This window comes from Entelurus aequoreus, linkage group LG07 (genome assembly GCF_033978785.1).
Source record: "Entelurus aequoreus isolate RoL-2023_Sb linkage group LG07, RoL_Eaeq_v1.1, whole genome shotgun sequence".
NCBI lineage: Eukaryota > Metazoa > Chordata > Actinopteri > Syngnathiformes > Syngnathidae > Entelurus > Entelurus aequoreus.
Genome location: NC_084737.1, coordinates 38,074,586 through 38,096,750, shown reverse-complemented (window position 1 = coordinate 38,096,750; position 22,165 = coordinate 38,074,586). Strand labels below are relative to the sequence as shown.

At 36.9% G+C, this 22,165-nt stretch overlaps 1 protein-coding gene across 4 annotated transcripts in view; it reads left to right on the top strand.

Moving 5' to 3' along the window:
- spryd3 (SPRY domain containing 3) overlaps positions 1-22,165 on the top strand; it is a 174,766-nt gene that overhangs the window by 149,886 nt on the left and 2,715 nt on the right. For all 4 annotated transcript variants that reach the window (XM_062053511.1, XM_062053512.1, XM_062053509.1 and 1 more), the window contains 2 exons: positions 3,817-3,930; positions 6,348-6,490. In XM_062053511.1, coding sequence (XP_061909495.1) covers positions 3,817-3,930; positions 6,348-6,490 — 257 coding nt within the window. The remainder of the gene's footprint in view (positions 1-3,816; positions 3,931-6,347; positions 6,491-22,165) is intronic.

Sequence of the window (22,165 nt, the reverse complement as noted above, 5' to 3'; positions counted from 1 at the left end):
TGAGGGTTCTGGGCTTCAGTACAGTGTTGATCTCCTAAAGACATGATTTTATTTCCGAATTCCTTGAGAGAAAAAATGCCTGGTTAGGCTTGTGTATAGCAGTATATATGCTGTATTATGTGACATGACATATAATCATGTCATGTGTGCCTTCCTTGGGTGAAGCCAGGTTTACAGCTATGTTGTTATTATGCTGTTTGTTACTTATGTTGCAGCTATTTAAAATAGTTTTGTCAATTTGTTCTGGCCTGAAATAAATTGGCTCTTTGAAACATATCTTTGTCTTCGTGTGTTGTATGTAGACCACATGGCTTAGCAAAGTTCAGTGATGTAAATGCATGTCATGTTGCTCAACAGATTGTATTATTCTCCACTGCAATAACAGTACTGAAATGAAGGCTAAAAGGGCATTAGTGGGAGCCTTAAAAAAAAAAGAATAAGAGAAGTAACTAAATAATTACTTTTCACAGTAACGCATAACTTTTTGGTGTAAGTAACTGAGTTAGTAACTGAGTTACTTTTTAAATAAAGCAACTAGTAACTGTAACTAGTTACTGGTTTTCAGTAACTAACCCAACACTGAAAATAGGGTCATAAATGTGACTGTAGAGCAAAATTTACACCAAAGCATATCCAATACACATTATATAGACTACAAGGGAGTGTGTTTTAATGTAGATTGGAATCATCATATGCCCCTTTGTTTAAGATAATTAAAATGAACACTGCCATTTCAGTCGACACTTCCTAGAAAAATAATAATTATACATTTGCTTTAACATTGTGTTAGTGTACAAAAGCAGTGTAAGTGACATGGCAAAAACAAGTTACAGTTATGATGGCCAAGCAGATTTGAAAGTGCAGGGTTGTGTCCAAAAATAACTGCTGAATTGGGCAGTTCATCCACAAAAAAGGTCTTGTAGTGTAGAATCGGGTCAGATCAAACAGCATATTGTGGTTCCCGCTGGTGCTGATGTGGCTGACAGAAACGGGCCGAGTGGCTTGAGGCTGCGCATCATGTACAGAATGAAGCTGGAGTGTCCAAATTCCATGGGTCAATTTTCTCTTTTGTTTCACGTTCCATGCTATCACATTTGTATGGTTAGCGTCACTATTACTGCAGTACCTTAGCTAAGTCAGAATCAGAATCAGAATCAGAATCAGAAATACTTTATTAATCCCCGAGGGGAAATTAACATTTTCAGCACAATCCCATTCAAGATCAGACAAACATTACAGGGAGACAGAACAGGATCAAACATTACCGGGAGACAGAACAGGATCGCTGACGGGTCTGCCAACTTCCGGCGCCCCTTACAAAAAAGGTGAGATACAGGTAAACAACTGCAACCAGTAAAGTGTGCACACTAAAGGCCATGTATTTTTCAAAGGGACAAAAACAAATAATATATTAAATAAGCTTATATTACAGGGTGGTGATTTTGTCCTATCTCTTCAGAAGAAGAGCAGTTAAACAGAGACGGAGACTAAAGTTAAAGGCCTACTGAAATGAATTTTTTTTATTTAAACGGGGATAGCAGATCTATTCTATGTGTCATACTTGATCATTTCGCGATATTGCCATATTTTTGCTGAAAGGATTTAGTATAGAACAACGACGATAAAGATTGCAACTTTTGGTATCTGATAAAAAAAAGGCTTGCACCTACCGGAAGTAGCGTGACGTAGTCAATTGAACATATACGCAAAGTTCCCTATTGTTTACAATGATGGCCGCATGAAGTGAGAGAGATTCGGACCGAGAAAGCGACAATTTCCCCATTAATTTGAGCGAGGATGAAAGATTTGTGGATGAGTAAAGTGCAAGTGAAGGACTAGTGGGGAGTTGAAGCTATTCAGATAGGGAAGATGCTGTGAGAGCCGGGGGTGACCTGATATTCAGCTGGGAATGACTACAACAGTAAATAAACACAAGACATATATATACTCTATTAGCCACAACACAACCAGGCTTATATTTAATATGACACAAATTAATCCTGCATAAAAACACCTGCGTGTTTGTTATGCTAGCTCCTAGCTCCTCTGCTAGCTCCTAGCTCCATAGAACACGCCAATACAATTCAAACACCTGATCAACACACACAATCACTCAGCCCCAAAGACCGTTTACCTAACCCAAGGTTCATAAAGCTTATATATTTTTAAAAAGTTACGTACGTGACGCGCACATACGGTCAAGTTATCGAATGTTTAGCAGCCAGGGCTGCATACTCACGGTACCTGATATTCAGCTGGGAATGACTACAACAGTAAATAAACACAAGACATATATATACTCTATTAGCCACAACACAACCAGGCTTATATTTAATATGCCACAAATTAATCCTGCATAATAACACCTGCGTGTTTGTTATGCTAGCTCCTAGCTCCTCTGCTAGCTCCTAGCTCCATAGAACACGCCAATACAATTCAAACACCTGATCAACACACACAATCACTCAGCCCAAAAGACCGTTCACCTAACCCAAGGTTCATAAAGCTTATATATTTTTAAAAAGTTACGTACGTGACGCGCTCGTAGGTACGGTACGTGTTATGCTAGCTCCTCTGCTAGCTCCTAGCTCCATAGAACACGCCAATACAATTCAAACACATGATCAACACACACAATCACTCAGCCCAAAAGACCGTTCACCTAACCCAAGGTTCATAAAGCTTATATATTTTAAAAAAGTTACGTACATACGCAAAAAAAAGCCAAAGCTGCATACTCACAGTAGCACGTCTGCGTCTTTGTCATCCAAATCAAAGTAATCCTGGTAAGAGTCTGTGTTGTCCCAGTTCTCTACAGGCGTCTGTGTATCCAAGTCAAATGTCCTCCTGGTTAGAGTCTCTGTTATCCGAGTTCTTCCATCTTGACTGCATCTTTCGGGAATGTAAACAAAGAAGCGCCGGCTGTGTACTGTTGTGGCTGACTACGTTCGAAAAATACGTCCATTTCGCACCGACAACTTTCTTCTTTGCTTGCTCAGCTTCCTTCTTCATAATGCAATGAACATGATTGAAACAGATTCACGAACACAGATGTCCAGAATACTGTGGAATTATGAAATGAAAACAGAGCTTTTTCGTATTGGCTTCAATGTGGAAGGCATACCCGTGTTCGCCGGTCTACGTCACGCGCATACGTCATCCTCAGAGGTGTTTCGAACCGGAAGTTTAGCGGCAAATTTAAAATGTCACTTTATAAGTTAACCCGGCCGTATTGGCATGTGTTATAATGTTAAGATTTCATCATTGATATATAAACTATCAGACTGCGTGGTCGGTAGTAGTGGGTTTCAGTAGGCCTTTAAGCACTGTGTGGGATGTTGTGCTATTGGATGGATGATGTGATTAGAGTTAAAATTGTGTCATAAGTAAAGGCTGATTTGAAGCCAATTAAAGAAAAAACATGTCTCATATTCACTAGTACTCTATGTGAAAGTACTAAAATACTCACAGGGAATTAATTCCATAAGGAACAATTGAGGAACCTAAAAGACAAGTGTAAACATTTTCGGTTGGCTAATTGCTATTGAGTATTCCCATTAATAATAGAGTGTATTGAGTCGTTTTGATCGTTCACAGTACAGTATGCATGGTGGTGGTTATCATTAATAATTGCGTTAAACAATTATTGACCCGTTCCCATGTTGTCATGCATGAGCAAGGGATTTGCTATTGTAGATTATTTAGAGTCGTAGAGTTTATTTATCTTAGGCAAAGTGCGGGTGTTTTATATGGAGCTTGTGTAAAACATAAAAGATTGCGCTGAATGCTTCGTCCTTACTGTTATTGTCTCAACAGATGACGGGAAGGTGTTCCATGGCAGTGGTGTCGGAGACGTTTTTGGACCTCGTTGTTTCAAGGGTGACATCATGGGCTGCGGCATCATGTTCCCGCGAGACTATATCCTGAATGGTAATGGTTCAAATACTGTATTTACATTTGTTTATTTAGCCTAGGTGGCATGGTGGTGGGAGGTTTGTTCCAAAGATGAGCTTCATGGCTCTCTGAAGGGAGTCCGGTCTCGTAGAGCCATTTTCTTCAATGAGCCATTCAAAAGACTGGCTCATCGATATATTTATAAATTTTTAAAACACTTTTGTAACGAAACACCAAGATCTAAGATCACACTATCTTATCACTAAGATAAGGTTCAGATTACAATATTTGAAATTTACAAATCCTACCAATATACCGTACAAACATACATACGTATACAAATGCTGTACATATACAAGCACATATGTATACATACAATCATGCATATACACGTATCATCAAACATATATTAACGTTGATCCCCTAGAGCAGGGGTCCCCAAACTTTGTGACTCGGTGGCCATATTGGGTAAAAAAAAATTGTCCGGAGGCCAGGCTATGTGTATATATATATATATATATATATATATATATATATATATATATATATATATATATATATATATATATATATATATATATATATATATATATATATATATATATAATATATATATATATATATATAATATATATATATGTCTTAATTGGATTATCCAAAAAGAATAGTGCTCGATACCGTGGTAGAGCGTAATATGTATGTGTGGGAAAAAATCACAAGACTCATTCATCTCTACAGGCCTGTTTCATGAGGGTTTCCTCAATCATCAGGAGATTTTAATGGAAGCATTCACATACCATGGTTTACATAGGGCACAGAGCGGGTGGGTACAGGCAGGCGTAGGGGCGTGGTGATTGGCTCATGTGTTACCTAGGAGGTGTTTCCTTCTGTGACGGCATGCTGATACAATTTCGCTGCGCTTGTTGAGGGATGACAAGTCTGGACTGTATATAATAAACAGTTTCTCTTTTAAGCAGAGGTTGCATCTTTTATTACCACTGTTGTAAGGTGTGCTGGATGCAAGAATTTGCCATGTTATCGAATATTCAACATTGTTGTCTTTGAGATTCCAAATGTGTTTACTGAGTTCTGTAGTGTTCCACAAGCTTACCAAACAAAGGTAACACGCAAGGACATTAACACATCCAACACATATGTAGGATTAACTGAGGGAGCATTCAAAACCAGATGGAACAATCACAAAGCCTCTTTCAGAAGCAAAAGCTTGCGGAACACTACAGAACTCAGTAAACACATTTGGAATCTCAAAGACAATAATGTTGAATATTCGATAACATGGCAAATTCTTGCATCCAGCACACCTTACAACAGTGGTAATAAAAGATGCAACCTCTGCTTAAAAGAGAAACTGTTTATTATATACAGTCCAGACTTGTCATCCCTCAACAAGCGCAGCGAAATTGTATCAGCATGCCGTCACAGAAGGAAACACCTCCTAGGTAACACATGAGCCAATCACCACGCCCCTACGCCTGCCTGTACCCACCCGCTCTGTGCCCTATATAAACCATGGTATGTGAATGCTTCCATTAAAATCTCCTGATGATTGAGGAAACCCTCATGAAACAGGCCTGTAGAGATGAAATAGTCTTGTGATTTTTTATATGTATATATATATATACATACATATATATATATATATATATATATATATATATATATATATATATATATATATATATATATATATATATATATATATATATATATATATATATATATATATATATATATATATTCCGAGCGCGACGATCTTACGTTATAGATGGGAAAATGCATTTTTAGACAATATGATGAAATATGTCCCTGGACACATGAGGACTTTGAATATGACCAATGTATGATCCTGTAACTACTTGGTATCGGATTGATTCCCAAATTTGTGGTATCATCCAAAACTAATGTAAAGTATCCAACAAAAGAAGAATAAGTGATTATTACAATTTAATAGAAGTGTAGACAGAACATGTTAAAAGAGAAAGTAAGCGGATATTAACAGTAAATGAACAAGTAGATTAATAATTCATTTTCTACCACTTGTCCTTAATAATGTTGACAAAATAATAGAATGATAAATGATACAATATGTTACTGCATACGTCAGCAGACTAATTAGGAGCCTTTGTTTGTTTACTTACTACTAAAAGACAAGTTGTCTAGAATGTTCACTATTTTATTTAAGGACTTAACTGCAATAAGAAACATATGTTTAATGTACCCTAAGATTTTTTGTTAAAATAAAGCCAATAGTGCACATTTTTTGTGGTCCCCTTTATTTAGAAAAGTACCGCAAAGTATCGAAATAATTTTAGCACCGGTACCGGTACCAAAATATTGGTATTGCTACAACACTAGTTTGAACACAGGTCATGTAATTGCGTATATATACAGTGTATATATTTGGCGGTGAACTTGTATTAAATCCCCTGCAGGCGATGCAGATGACTGGGATCAGATGGAGGTCTTTTCTGGTCAAGCGGACATTCAGAACATTGTGTATCTAAATTTGGACGAGGAGGTGGATGAGGAGGAAGATGGTGACAGAGAGGCGGGACAGGATGGTAGAAAGGTCATGGTAAGGGAACACAGCACATTTTTTTCACATGTCCACCATACACGGTCTTCAACAGGAAAGGTGTCTTGGGAGCAACAATAAGGACATGGTATCTGCATGCCAGGAGCACTAAATTGTACCCCTTCAACTTCAAGTATTCTTGCTGGTCTAACTGGCAGGGTGGCTGCACGCCTGTGTTAGCAGGTTGGAGGGGTCACTGAGTGGGTGTGAGTCTGTGAATGTGCTGATGAAACCCAAGTGGGTGACAACAGAAAAGTCCTAGTATTTTGTCAATATTTACTCAGCAGAACACATTACCCTCAATGCACTGCTCCCTGACATCTGGGGCCTTTGTTGGCGGGGCTGCACGTGTGTGAGGATGTCAAGGGTTGGTCGGGCCATTGGTAGGTGTGTGTGTGTGTGTGTGTGTGTGCGCAACAGTCCCTATACATGCACTGCAGCGCCATGTTACCGAGACTGTTGAAAACGTATGACGCCAGTTCCACTCACAATAGCAACTAAGCCTCTCCTTTTCAAGTGGGTGGTACCTGAAATGTTTGATATGTGAGACACACACTTCACACTACTTCACATGTTGTTTTAGTGCGTCTGTGTTTGCTCTCTGAGTTGGAAAGAAGCCCTTTTGTATGAACGCTGAAAAGTGTGTTGATGTTCTTTTCATAACAGCTGGATAATATTTGATCACTGGCTGACTTAGTAGAGACATGTACTGTAAACATTGACTTGACTGACATCACACTTGTCGCCTATTTATTTAACGCTGTCACCCAGCCAGGGAATACGTAACACACAACCCAATTGTATTTGGCTGCAACTAGACGTGGAACTAATGGCATTTTCACATTAAATGACGCAATAGCAATTTTTCTGCAGTGAGAGCAAACAACACAAGTGGTGACGCTGTAGTGTTGCTTAGAGCAGGAGAGACACACTTTTCTTCTGGAATCAAACATTCTATAACTTGTGCTGATGCTGAACACGGTGCACACAATGTTGATATTTCACTTGTAATAACAGTGTAAGCCACACACAAAATTTAAACGTGATCTCTGGTTAACAGTGAGGTTCCACTAGAAAATTCTACAATGTAATAAAAATATTGGATTAGATTTCTTAAAGTGTTTTAATGATTGGATTATTATCATGACAATCCTGTGATTGACAAATGATCAGTCCAAAGTCTACAGTACCCCACCTCTTACCCAAAGCCAGCTGGGATAGACTCAATTCCCAGTGACCCTTAACAGCGTTTTGGCCATAAAATGAATGAATTATTGTTGTGACCAGCTTGTAGAGCTGTTATTTGATTGTCATCATCAGGAATCTTGGATATCGTGGCCCGGTTTCGCATTCAGGGTTTAAATAAAACCAGGACTGGTTTTATTAATCCACACTACTCCAGTTGCTTTGACAAAAAAAACTTAAACAATTTCAGCTGCGTTGTCTTTGGATGTACGAAAACAGTCACAAAAATCTGTACAATCAAATTTATTTAGAAGGTTACTTCTGTCTCTAAACCAGTGGTTCTCAACCTTTTTTCAGTGATGTACCCCCTGTGAACATTTTTTTAATTCAAGTACCCCCTAATCAGAGCAAAGCATTTTTGGTTGAAAAAAAGAGATAAAGAAGTAAAATACAGCACTATGTCATCAGTTTCTGATTTATTAAATTGTATAACAGTGCAAAATATTGCTCATTTGTTGTGGTCTTTCTTGAACTATTTGGAAAAAAAGATATAAAAATAACTAAAAACTTGTTGAAAAATAAAGAAGTGATTCAATTATAAATAAAGATTTCTACACATAGAAGTAATCATCAACTTAAAGTGCCCTCTTTGGGGATTGTAATAGAGATCCATCTGGATTCATGAACTTAATTCTAAACATTTCTTCACAAAAAAAGAAATCTTTAACATCATTATTTATGGAACATGTCCACAAAAAATCTAGCTGTCAACACTGAATATTGCATTGTTGCATTTCTTTTCGCAGTTCTTTTTGACAGACATTTAAAAACATCTCACGTACCCCTTGGCATACCTTCAAGTACCCCAAGGGGTACGCGTACCCCCATTTGAGAACCACTGCTCTAAACAATCTTCTTTCTGGACTTGGTGGTCTTTCAGTTTCAATTAAGTAGTCAAAGTAATCCATCTTCAAGGCAAGGCAAGTTTATTTATAGAGCACCATTTGTGCGTAAGGCAAATTTAAGGCGCTTTACGAATGCATACAATTACAAATAAATAAAAATAATTATGAATTAATTTCATTAAATGTGAGGAGTGCAGATAAAAAGGCTTTCAGTTGTCATATAAACAGCTATAAGGAAATGTTTTCAGCTCTATTCACAATTTACTCTTAAATTAAACCTACATCTGGACTGGTTTAACTTAAATTTGGATTTACACCTGAATTAGCTCTAGTCCTACTTTAAAAAAAAGACTAAGAGAAGAAACTATTTTAGTCAATGTCAGAGAAAGCCATTTCAGTAAGTCCTGGTTTACGATGTGATTTAGTCTAGAACTATAGAACCTGTATGTCAGATATCAAAGTAATCAGGATTCATGTAGATATAATGCAATAACTTACAAAAAATGACTTTTGTGATTATCATTTAGAAACTGTACAGATCGACATACACAACTGCCATAACCTCCCATAGGAAATAAAGGAGACATAACTTGTCCAATTGTCACACTGTGGCTATTGTAAAACTTACAGGCATAGCTTTAACATTTGAACATTTTTAACTGGCATGCAGGTATTAAAATAATTCAGGCACTGTTAATATGAGGACATGAAACCCAAACAAAAACTTTAATGGCAACGACGTAAACATGGCAAAAATAAAAATTAACCTCTGTAAAACACACACAATAAAGCAGTCTACCGTAACTTTAGTTAAGAAAAACACACGTATGGTTAAGCATGAGTGTCATCGCACATGCTTCTTATGTTTAATAGATGCTCCAATTAACACCTCTGTTCAATTAACCTGCCTATAGTTGCCCGGTACGTGGTCTAGCCAGTAACAGGGCTTCAATATATAGCACTGGGTCAAGATTTTTGGCAAGAACAATTATGGCTGTAGGCAACTTCTTGATGTATATTTGCTATTAAAGCTAGCCAAGCAATTTACAGAGGTCTAGCTCCTACCCCTCCCAATTTTGGAAGTGTTATAATGATAAAAATTGCAAAAAAAGTGTAATATTTAGTTTATTTTAGTTTATTATTTCTTCTGTCAGTGGTCAACAAAATAAACAAACAATTTTACATAAACAAACAGTTGTACATTCATAAATTGAAAATGTTGCAGACCGAAAGGGTTTAGGCTGAAGTTGAACACTTATTGCGCCTAACCCTATAAACAATGTCAAATACAAGATGAGCTTCCAAAAATTATGAAATTTCCTTTGCACAACATATTATAAATACACATTGTACACAACATAAACACTGTTCAATTATATACACAGTAAAGGCATGTGAAAAATCCTTGTACACGTGTTAAACCTTTGTACCAATTATATACTATATACAAACAATTATACTTCCATTATTATTTATATCCCACATTTAGTTTTTAATTAACATTGATCATAGTATTAACTACTGTGTTGATTCAAGAATAATATATTTTTTCAAGACATTGGTCTTAAAGTGTTTTTTAAATGTGTGAATGGAACTGGAACATTTTAAGGAATCATCCAAGCTGTTCCACAGATGAACACCCCTGACAGAAACACATCTACTTTTTAAGCTCGTTCTTATGTTTGCTTTCTGAAAGACAGCTGAACCTCTGAGGTCATAGGGACTCAGATTTGATTAGACTCAGCTCCAGAACCATATCTCTTTAATTGACAGTTTACATATGACGAAAGCTAAATGCACATTCCGGGTTTAAGGCCAACATATGCCACACACACTTGTTGAATGCATTTTACATGATAACATGTGTAAGTACTGGCCACTAATGAATGATAATGCTGATTGAGGATCAGTAGAACTGATGGCATCAGAATCACAGTTTAGCCCTTGGACTAGGGGTGTACCGATCAGGGTTTTATGCTGTCAATTACGATACCAATTATCCATGAGTAAGATGGGCGGACATCGTTCACATGTGTTATCTGTAAATTTTAATCACAATTAAAATTTTAAAAAACACAGGACAGTATCAACACAATATTCAAACAATTTTCATATTCTCTTTTTATTACATACTGTACAGTTATGTTATCAAAATAATGTAAATATTACACAATAACTAAACAAAAGCAAACTACCATTGAGAGCTTCGTCAACAGCAACTATTATGATGTGCATTGACAACTATTTTGATAGTCAACAAGTCATTGACTGTCTTAGCGATTAGTGGGCTACTCAGTTTATAAAGCGTACACAAATTTAGTGGCTGTGATTTAGCCATCGATTTTTAAATTTGACTTGAGATATTTCAGGAATGTGTTAACTAACAACAAAGTTGACTAACTCACTCAAAAATATGTATTTATACTGTAACTATGCTGCTCATTTGGCTGTTATCAAAATAACTATTACACTTGTGTCCTTTTACATGAGCAAGGACAGGCAAAGTTCTGAAAAAAAAGTATACTGTTTTTATCTAAAATCAAAAGGACATTTAACATAGCAGCAATAACAACAAACAATAATACACCAAAAGTATGTAACTTGCTAAAAAAGAAACACACATTTTGTGATGATGTGTTTAAAAGGCTGTACACAGGTATATTATTGATTATTGACCATTGATTAACTTGTGACATTTGTATCAATCTAATAGACTCAATATATAGAATTGTCTCATTAAATAATTCTTAACATTTTAGCTATGTAATAGTTTGTTTAATCTTATGATACCAGCGCATAGGTGCCTAATGTGTGTGTGTATGTGTGTGTACGTGTGTGTGTGTGTGTGTGTGTGTGTGTGTGTGTGTGTGTGTGTGTGTGTGTGTGTGTGTGTGTGTGCGTGCGTGCGTGCGTGCGTGTGTCCTTGTATTTCCACTCTTCTTGAGACATCAACAGGGAAAAGCACCTTCCATATGAGGACCGGTGAACAAGTTAGGACCAAAATCATGGTCCAAATACGGAAAACCATTGCATCTAAAAGAGAATCTCTCATTTGCACCCCTGGTGGTGGAATCCATCAAAATTAGGGTGGTCCCAAAAAGGAGGGATTTCTGTGTGTCGCTTTTAAAAGTGCTCCCCCTCTGGTCAACATATGAAATAACACAAGGACAACATATGAAATGACAAGTCGGTGTAAACATTTGAAGTGCTCCCCCTCCGGCCAACATATGTAATAATAACTGTGTGTAAGAAATGGAAATGTGCCCCCTTAGGCCAAAATGAATACAAAAATTAAATATGTATATAAAGACACACTGTAATAACTTGAAGTAATTAATGAAGATTAAAAACACATTACAAACAAAACATTAAAAAAAAAAGTATTAACTAAAAGCTTGCCTTTTTTATATTTGCATAGTATGTATATATTATTATAAATGTTGTAAATACAAATCTTTATATATCTAGAAAGGGTGGTCCTAAAGAGGTAGGCATTTTTCGGAGGTCAAGAAGGTAGCAAATACAAGAAAGTGTGTGTGTGTGTGTGTGTGTGTGTGTGTGTGTGTGTGTGTGTGTGTGTGTGTGTGTGTGTGTGTGTGTGTGTGTGTGTGTGTGTGTGTGTGTGTGTGTGTGTGTGTGTGTGTGTGTGTGTGTGTGTGTGTGTGTGTGTGTGTGTGTGTGTGTGTGTGTGTGATTGACGTTTGTTATTTTGCCTTTCTTCATTTCACTGCAAATTGACGCTGCTTTAAAAAGTACTTGAATTGATATGGACAAAGTATGGTGGACTTTGTCTAAAATTTGGGCCGGCATGGCGTAGTGGGTAGAGCAACCTTGCCAGAAACCTGAGGGTTGCAGGTTCGCTCCCCGCCTCTTACCATCCAAAAAAAAAATTGCTGCCGTTGTGTCCTTGGGCGGGACACTTCACCCTTGCCTCCGGTGCCACTCACACCGGTGAATTGAATGATGAATGATAGGTGGTGGTCGGAGGGGCCGTTGGCGCAAATTGCAGCCACACTTCCGTCAGTCTACCCCAGGGCAGCTGTGGCTATGAAAGTAGCTTACCACCACCAGGTGTGAATGAATGATGGGTTCTACATGTAAAGCGACTTTGGGTACTTAGAAAAGCGCTATATAAATCCCAGGTATTATTATTATTGTTATTAAAATGATAGTTAAATATATATCTTTACACAACTTCATCACAAGGTAACAAGCTAACATTCTCACCCAGTTGAGACCGCATCCTCGTCTGACTTTTCCCCCCTTTATATTCTCCCGTATCACAGATGTATTGTCATAATAAAAACAGATCTGCTTTGCAAAATGAGCAAGGTATTAATGTATTTAACAAGAAAGAGAGGAAAAGTTCCCACACTGAACATATTTTCACCCGCAATGTTGTTCGAGTAGCTGCGCTGACTCACGTCCCGTCGGGAAAAAAAGGGTGATGACGTCACGACTATTGTCTACAAATGACTTTGCCAACGACATATTTTATTTTTGACAGTGTTGACAAATCGTTGCACCCCTACTACCATCTATTTATCACGTTCTGGTCGCATGTTTGCGAGGGTTGTTTTTCCCAAGATGCGGAAGGATAGCAGGAAGCAGTGTGCGGTTAAGGAAAGTCTTTTAAAGCTGGGTTACTTGAATCTTGTGTCACCATGCAGAATTCAAACTGTAAATCCCGACCCCCACTCTGCGCACCTGCACACCTCGCTGACAGTCCCTCCCATTCTCCTCCTCCCTGGAAGTGCACAATATTGCGCACGAGAGCTGTACATGCACATGCATATGTTGTTGACCAGTGGTGTGCCGTCAGGGCCAGCAAGGCCTTCTCTGCTGGCCTAACATAACCAGAAATAATGATCATAATTAAAAATAAAAGTACATTTTTATTTACTTTCCCTAAATATCTAAGAGTATTCATATTCTCTTCATGTCATATTATGCTCCTTCCAGCGCTGTTGTTTTTAGGTTATAGAGTTGTTATTCAATCAGAATTCAGCTAGCTTATGTTGCCATGCTGTACCAAATCTGCTCGAAGCCTTCAGAATCAACAATGCTGGCGTCTATGCACTGTAAGTGAACGGGGACATACAGTTGACAGTTGCAATAGCCAATCAGATCACGAGTTGTTGTCAGTAAGGCCTTCTAGATGGCCTAAGGCAGATACATAGCGATGTTATGATATAGGTAACACAAGAACTCCATTACCCAGCATGCCACAGTAGTGCAGAGCATGCTCAGTAGCCGCGTTTAGCCATGCCGGCAGCGGGATGTTTTTGTTGAGCACATTGTGGAGTAAACTTTAAGAACTCAGCCAACACGCCTCGTCTGCATCTTTTATGATTAGACAAGACAACACATATATTTACTACTCAGTGGCCTAGTACCTACTCAGTGGCCTAGTGGTTAGAGCAGTGGTCCCCAAACTACGGCCCGCAGGCCGGATCCGGCACCCCCGCGTCCAAAATCCGGCCCACAGGAAGTCCCAAGTAAAAAAATAAAAACATTTTTTATATATATATATATTTTTTTTTTAAATTTTAAATCTTTCCTTTCTAATTCATTTTCTACCGCTTGTTACTCTTGGTGTCTCCTAGTAGCTCAGGCAAATCATATTGTCTAAAAATGAATTTTTCCACAGATAACGTGACAATGTTAAATGTTGATGAACATCAATATTAATTTATATTAATGCCCCCGGCCAAATTTTTTTAACCCAATGCGGCCCCCGAGTCAAAAAGTTTGGGGGACCCCTGGGTTAGATCGGTAGGTTGTGAGTTCAAACCCCGGCCGAGTCATACCAAAGACTATAAAAAAAATGGGACCCATTACCTCCCTGCTTGACACTCAGCATTAAGGGTTGGAATTGGGGGTTAAATCACCAAAAATGATTCCCGGGCGTGGCCACCGCTGCTGCTCACTGCTCCCCTCACCTCCCAGGGGGTGATCAAGGGTGATAAGTCAAATGCAGAGAATAATTTCGCCACACCATGTGTGTGTGTGTGTGACACTCATTGGTGCTTTATTTGCAAGGCCATTTTCAAGAAGGATATTTAAAGAGAAACTGCATCTTGTGAGACCATGTCAGCCAACCCCGGACGCTCAAATGGATTCTACAGATTGTGAATTCAGATATTTTATTTCTTTATTTTTTTCACATTTAATATGTTGTTTGCAATTTTAATTTTGACTGTACCACATAAGATATGTTTTAATTGCTGATGCAGGTCTATTGATTTTTAAATGCGCCAGAAAATAACCCGTTATGTATACTGTTGGTGGTGATTTAATGCCCAGTAGTGCGTAAATGTGTTTCTGTATAGTATTTCTCCAGCAATGGTCATGTGGGGACATAAATTATGGTATTTTGAGAGGTAATCATTGAAGTCGGACATCACTGAAGGCCTAGGTGGGAAACGCACGGCCCGCCACTGTTGTTGACAGTCTAAAGTTGCATCGAAAAATCCCCTAGTCCATATTTTGTTGCAGACTATCAGTAATACACGTCGTTACGCAAAAGGATACACATAAAATATAGGAAAATGGAACATTAGATTACCTGTCTAGAAGGAAAACAGCCATTTGCGTGTCCAAAGTTTGTCCAAGACTGCCCTTCATCTTGAATACGCTGGAAGAATATTTATTCAAGTTTTGGCTGTATGGTTTTTTTTAGTCATACAGCGTATTTCTTTTCTTCCTCTGATTTCTTATTTTGGGTTTTTTAGCAGTATATGCTGTAACAGCAAGCGCATGTATTGCGATCTTTCCAGGTTGGTGTTCGGCAGCCGTGCTTTACTGAAAACAAGTTTGCACTGTGCACGCGCTTAAATATATATCGTGTCAGCCAATGAGGAGGCTCTTTTGTGGGCTCTGCTCACCCCTGCTTTCTCTAAATCCTGTGGTTGGATCTGGAGGGGTTGACCGCCACAAAGACAAAAGATTTTGTCTTACGGGGTTTTATTGACTAAAATACTTAATAAGGCACTGCCAGCACACAGACGTACGATTTTTACAGAAATGATTACTGTTACGATGATGCTATGATGCTAATATGATTTTTTTTTTTAGTTAAAGAATATAATTTAGGTACCCCAGCTTTAATACTCACTAGGCAAATAATGAACAAATGCAGTGTGCCCCAGGAACATGTGCGTGGAGCGTCAGTCAAGACTTAGCATAGCATTAACAAAATAAATGAGACAACATAAACTGTTGCATGGAGCCAACATTGCAACATTGTTTGGTGACCGAATAATATAAAGGGGGTGATTAACTAAGGAGACAGCTAGAACTACAAATCATAAACAGAAAACAGGTTTCTATTCAGTGTCCAAGGCAACAAGAAAAGTAAACAGAACCAAAACAGAACACTAAACTGCGAAAAATAACCAAAAAAAGACATGACCCGGGACAGTGGATCATGACACTGTTTATCTAATTTTTGGGGTTCTTAATACCTGAGTTTGTAAACATTAACAAAAAAAACAAAACACATATTTTGTAAAAATAAAAATATTGAGTTAATCACTCTAGTATTGATACAACTCTAGTACTGATGCAACCCATAGTATCGACACTACCGATATAAGGATCGATCCGCCCTCCCTTTACGTGTATTCATGGCCGCTTCACCGCAACAGAGCACCATTGTATTGCCTTTAGACTCCTATTAACCTACAAACGTACTTGTTAATTTCCTGTTCATAGTTCACGCGCTTCCATCTACACTTCTTTAACTTTACTAAGCATTTATTTATTTTGTTTTTTCAAACTAGCTTAGCGACTAGTTTAGCAATTAGCATGTCTTTTTGTCTGCTTTTTTGATTGATTGATTGACACTTTTATTAGTAGATTGCACAGTACAGTACATATTCCGTACAATTGACCACTAAATGGGGTTCAATTCCCACCTTCTACCTTCCTAGTCACGTCCGTTGTGTCCTTGGGCAAGACACTTCACCCTTTGCCTCTGATGGCTGCTGGTTAGCGCCTTGCATGGCAGCTCCCGCCATCAGTGTGTGAATGTGTGTGTGAATGGGTAAATGTGGAAATACTGTCAAAGCGCTTTGAGTACCTTGAAGGTAGAAAAGCGTTATACAAGTATAACCCATTTATCATTTAAATGGTAACACCCGAATAAGTTATTCAACTTGTTTAATTCGGGGTCCAAGTAAATCAATTCGTGGTACAAATATATACTATCAACATAATACAGTCATCACACAAGTTAATCATCAGAGTATATACACTGAATTATTTACATTATTTACAATCCGGGGGGTGGGATGTGGCGGGGGTGTAAAGCTTCTGCTCGTTCTTACCTGGTGTGTAACACGTTAAGCCTTGTTTTGTAGTGATAATGATACTTGTAAGAAATGCAGTTTATTATTGAAATGGAGGGTCCCTCTGGGACCAAAAATAAAGTATCAGCCAGGTTTTTGTGATTGGCATTTGAAGGCATTAATCGGCATTGGCCAAACACATACTTTTTCACGGAAATCAGACAATACTGATCAGTGGACCATCTACTTTACATCCGACAAAGGGCCACGTCCATCTCACATCTCACTCTAAAGCGGCGAGCAGTCGTACCAGGGGCGTCACTAGCTTTTAAGGACAGGGGGGCTTAGCCCCCAGGAGATGCACAGGATGCGAGCGAACGTAGCGCACGAGCACAAAACTTCACTGGGTTTTTCTTATATATATATATATATATATATATATATATATATATATATATATATATATATATATATATATATATATATATATATATATGTATATATGTATAAATATATACATATTAAGTCTTTCATACATATATATATATATTAATATATATATATATATATATATATATATATATATATATATATATATATATATATATATATATATATATATATATATATATATATATATATATATATATATATATATATATATATATATGAAAGACTTAAAAGTATACTAGAGGATGTTGTAGATCATGTTGACCACATATATATATATATATATATATATATATATATATATATATATATATATATATATATATATATATATATATATATATATCAAATAAAACAAATGGCTTATCGATAAGCCATTTTTTATTAATTTATTTATTACAACGCCAAAATAGGCCTAACAACGCCAATGGTTGTAATTCTGTAGCACTTTGAGATTTGGAATCAAATGTAAAGTAGATTACAAATACAATCTATTATATATATATATATATATATATATATATATATATATATATATATATATATATATATATATATATATATATATATATATATATACTACCGTTCAAAAGTTTGGGGTCACCCAAACAATTTTGTGGAATAGCCTTCATTTCTAAGAACAAGAATAGACTGTGGAGTTTCAGATGAAAGTTCTCTTTTTCTGGCCATTTTGAGCGTTTAATTGACCTCACAAATGTGATGCTCCAGAAACTCAATCTGCTCAAAGGAAGGTCAGTTTTGTAGCTTCTGTAACGAGCTAAAGTGTTTTCAGATGTGTGAACATGATTGCACAAGGGTTTTCTAATCATCAATTAGCCTTCTGAGCCAATGAGCAAACACATTGTACCATTAGAACACTGGAGTGATAGTTGCTGGAAATGGGCCTCTATACACCTATGTAGATATTGCACCAAAAACCAGACATTTGCAGCTAGAATAGTCATTTACCACATTAGCAATGTATAGAGTGTATTTCTTTAAAGTTAAGACTAGTTTATAGTTATCTTCATTGAAAAGTACAGTGCTTTTCCTTCAAAAATAAGGACATTTCAATGTGACCCCAAACTTTTGAATGGTAGTGTATATATATATATATATATGTCCTTACGTAACATCACCAGAATGATTGACAATTAGGAGGACCAATAGTCAACATGATCCACCCAGAAATAAATAAAACAAATGGCTTATGGATAAGCCATTTCAAAAATAAAATTTAAAATATTTATCTATATGTATCATTATTCTCCTACTCACCTTTCCAGTAAAAGGTTCTCTCACCTCTCACTTTGTGTGCTCCTCTGCCCTGACTCCTACAGATCAATAGGGGTTGTGGAGTGATTATTATTATTATCTACTGATGATAGTCATACGTGAATGAGCTCAGCTCCTGTTCTCCTCCATGTGTAAAGTGAGAAACACAGCTGATGCTCCAGAAGGAAGTAACCCCAAAGATAGCAAATGGTAAAAAAAGAGTGCACATTTAACTTTATAAATAACCAGGACCTTCATGATGCATTTCAGGCTAACTAAGTAGCAGCATTGTTTTAGCGCGGGAATGTAACTTTTGGCTGCAAAACAACAAATGTACGACGTGCACAGAGGCTGTCTCTAGGTTTTTATTTGTCAAACACAGACCTGGTGTAAAGTGGAGCTAATACATTTTACTACAAGCAGTGATGAATACTTACTTTCTTGAAAAAGTTTCTTATGTCCATTTTGCATCCGTTCACGTTCTTGTTCTGCAGCGCTGTGTGCTTCAAAGCTGCGCACCTGCAGGACCGCAAGCAAGGTCGCAGAGAAAATGTGGACTGGATTTTGAGTGATGTGGGCATTTTCTACATGAACAAGTGGAATGTATTGGATATCGACGCACTAAAGGGGCTCTCTACCTTACGCTATGAAGTGAGGGGAAACTGAGTGAATAATGACAGGGTATATGATTATTTATTTAAACTCATATTTGGGCCACTTTATAATGAATATGTCGGCATGTATTTGTAAAAAGAATAAATAAATAAATAAATACATAAAACATAACACCAAATTATTTAGGGGGGCTTAAGAATATTTTAGGGGGACTAGAGCCCCCCTAAAATAGGCCTAACAACGCCAATGAGTGGTACACAACACTTCTGCTTAGCAGGCTGCTCGGTCGTCCCGGTTCGCTGTTGGAAAAGGTGTTTTTCTAAGCCATGTCTACATAACCAGTAGCTTTGCTCCTTCGGATTTCCGTAATGACTTATATTCATACCTTCCCTTTTGCATGTCTTAAAGTTGGACTTTAACAAGGTTAGCTGCTAGTAACATCTAGCAAAACACACATGCGTCAACTTCTTACACAATGTCCTTGGTGCAAGTTTTAATGGGTCCCTATTATGCAAAACCAACTTTTTTAACTTATTGGTACCTGCTTATGTGTATTTGCATTTTGCATAAGTCCTGAAAATGTTAAATCAAACCATGGAGGAATTGCAGAGATATTTACAAAACAATCTTGCCTTCCTCCCGACTTCTTCCAAACGGTCCGTTTGAAATGTGTCAGTTCTGTAACATTTTTCTGACCTGTGACATCTGCGGATATCTCTATATAGGGTAAAGGCTTACCCAAAGGTCTTTGTGTGAATCCGTCATTTTATTTATGAGGTACAACCAAGGTACGACACAAAGACCGAAAATGCCGTTATTGGTTGTTTTAACCAGCACAAGTCACTATACAAACTCTCAGCCTCATCTGAAGTAAAAATGTGCCTTACTTTTAACTTTTATTTTTTGTGTCAATGTGCCTTCAACTGTGAAGAAGTTGCTTTGAGTGTGTGCTAAGAAGAGTCCTGCTTCCCTCAAATGTTCACAAAAAGATGGATATTCCAAAATACTACTTTAAATGGCGTCCAAGGTGACCACTATATATGGTAATGGAGAAGACAATGAAACAGTAAGTAATAACAGTAGGTTAAAAATGTGTGAATGATACATTAGCAATTTTAGCTCGAGTTGTGTAGATAGTTTAGCCTTCTCATGTAAGACAATAGTTTCAGCATCCTGCGGCAATATAAAGAATGGTTTTCTTAAAAACTTCTTACTGTGTTTTGCAATGGAACAGTTAGTTATATAATCCGTTATTACGTTTGCAATGTCGCTCGTACCGTGGCTAACCGCAGCCGGCTTGAGCTTTGAGCATTGTTTAAAAGTGTTCAAAGTTGCAGCAGTGAAAGTATTAACATGATATAGAATAGAAAAGCACTTTACTATCAATATACACATGGATAAGTCCAGGATTTAGCATTGTAAGGATACAGACTCTATAGAAGTTTAACTTTAGTGTTTGGTTACACCTTCATCCTGGCTGGCTTCTGCTTTCTTTCTCTCGTCTGTCTGCAAAAAGTCTCCTTATTGCGCTGATAACGGTGTGCCTGTTGGTCTCGCTATATCATCTGGGATGTTGTGTTGTGATGAAAGTCACTCAAAACAGATGGCTGGTGCCGGTCATTGATGTCCAAAGTGCACTATAAAATCAAGAAAGCTAAAAAACTACAAAACATAACATATATTTTATGTCTAATACAACCCCTAAATTACAGTATGGTGACTAACAAAAAAGTGATTTTAAGTCATATATATTTGACACTTACTTTCTGGTTTAAAATGACTGAATCTCAGTTTGGTAAGTTACATACAGGTAAAACCCAAACATTTAGAATACTGTGCAAAGGGTTGTTTATTCCAGCAATTAGATTTACAAGGTGAAACTAATGTATGATGTAAGCTCATAACATGTAACTCAAGATATTTCAAGCCTTCTTTTGATATAGTTGTGATAATAATGGCTTAGAGTTAATGAAAAACATAAAATGTAAAGTTCAGAAAAATTTGTGTTTTCAAATATTGTAAGGCGTAATCCTCAAAATGATTACAAAGGCTTGACATATATCACTTTACATGTAAATGAGTTTATGTCACATATTAGTTTCACATTTGAAATTGAATTGCTGATATGAATGGAATTTTGCGCGATACTCAAACTTTTTGAGTTTCACCTGTATATTGGAAGTTTATGTAGTACTGTTTACTTTTTGAAGTAGCTTTTAAAAAAATATAAAATAACCCTATAACTACATGCTGAAAATTGATTTAATGTAATATCTTTTTACTGACACATCTTGTCTGGTTTGCTAAGGTTGGGTTAGGTTTTAACTTTAAATTGAATTTAGATTAAAAAAATTTCTTGCAAGATATGCTAAAAATGTCTGTCTTCTTTGCTTTCTCTTCATCTCCTTCAACTCTATACCCTCTTCTTCTTCATCCGCTTTAACAAATATTGAGATTGTTATTTGACATTCTTTAAAAAACACCATTTTGAAAATCTATTTTTCGTGAAGAAATGATGGTCAAAGTTTGATTGCTTGGTTAAAAGATATGTATTCCAAATCTCAAGTGTATTAGCTATGTTATATATATCCCTCATATCCAGACCCATAAGGAATCTGCATATTTTTTCATAGTTTTCTGCGGTAATCCAGGGGGAAAATCTGGGGAATTCAACTGAGTGTTTTTTCTTGTTCATAAATCAATATAAATTTGCCTATAGCAGCACATATCTGTGGAAAATCAGCAGGACCTCTGTCCCTGCTGATTCTGTCTGGGCCTGCTTATAACTGAGGTAAAGTCCTTAAGATGGGTTATAATAATAATAAATTAAATTATCACTAATAATATTTTGGCAGGCACCTACATTATTGGAATATTTCATCTTTTTAATGGGTACTTCTATAAGTAAAGCATACTAAACTGGCTTTAATATGACATATGTAACTCTACAAAAT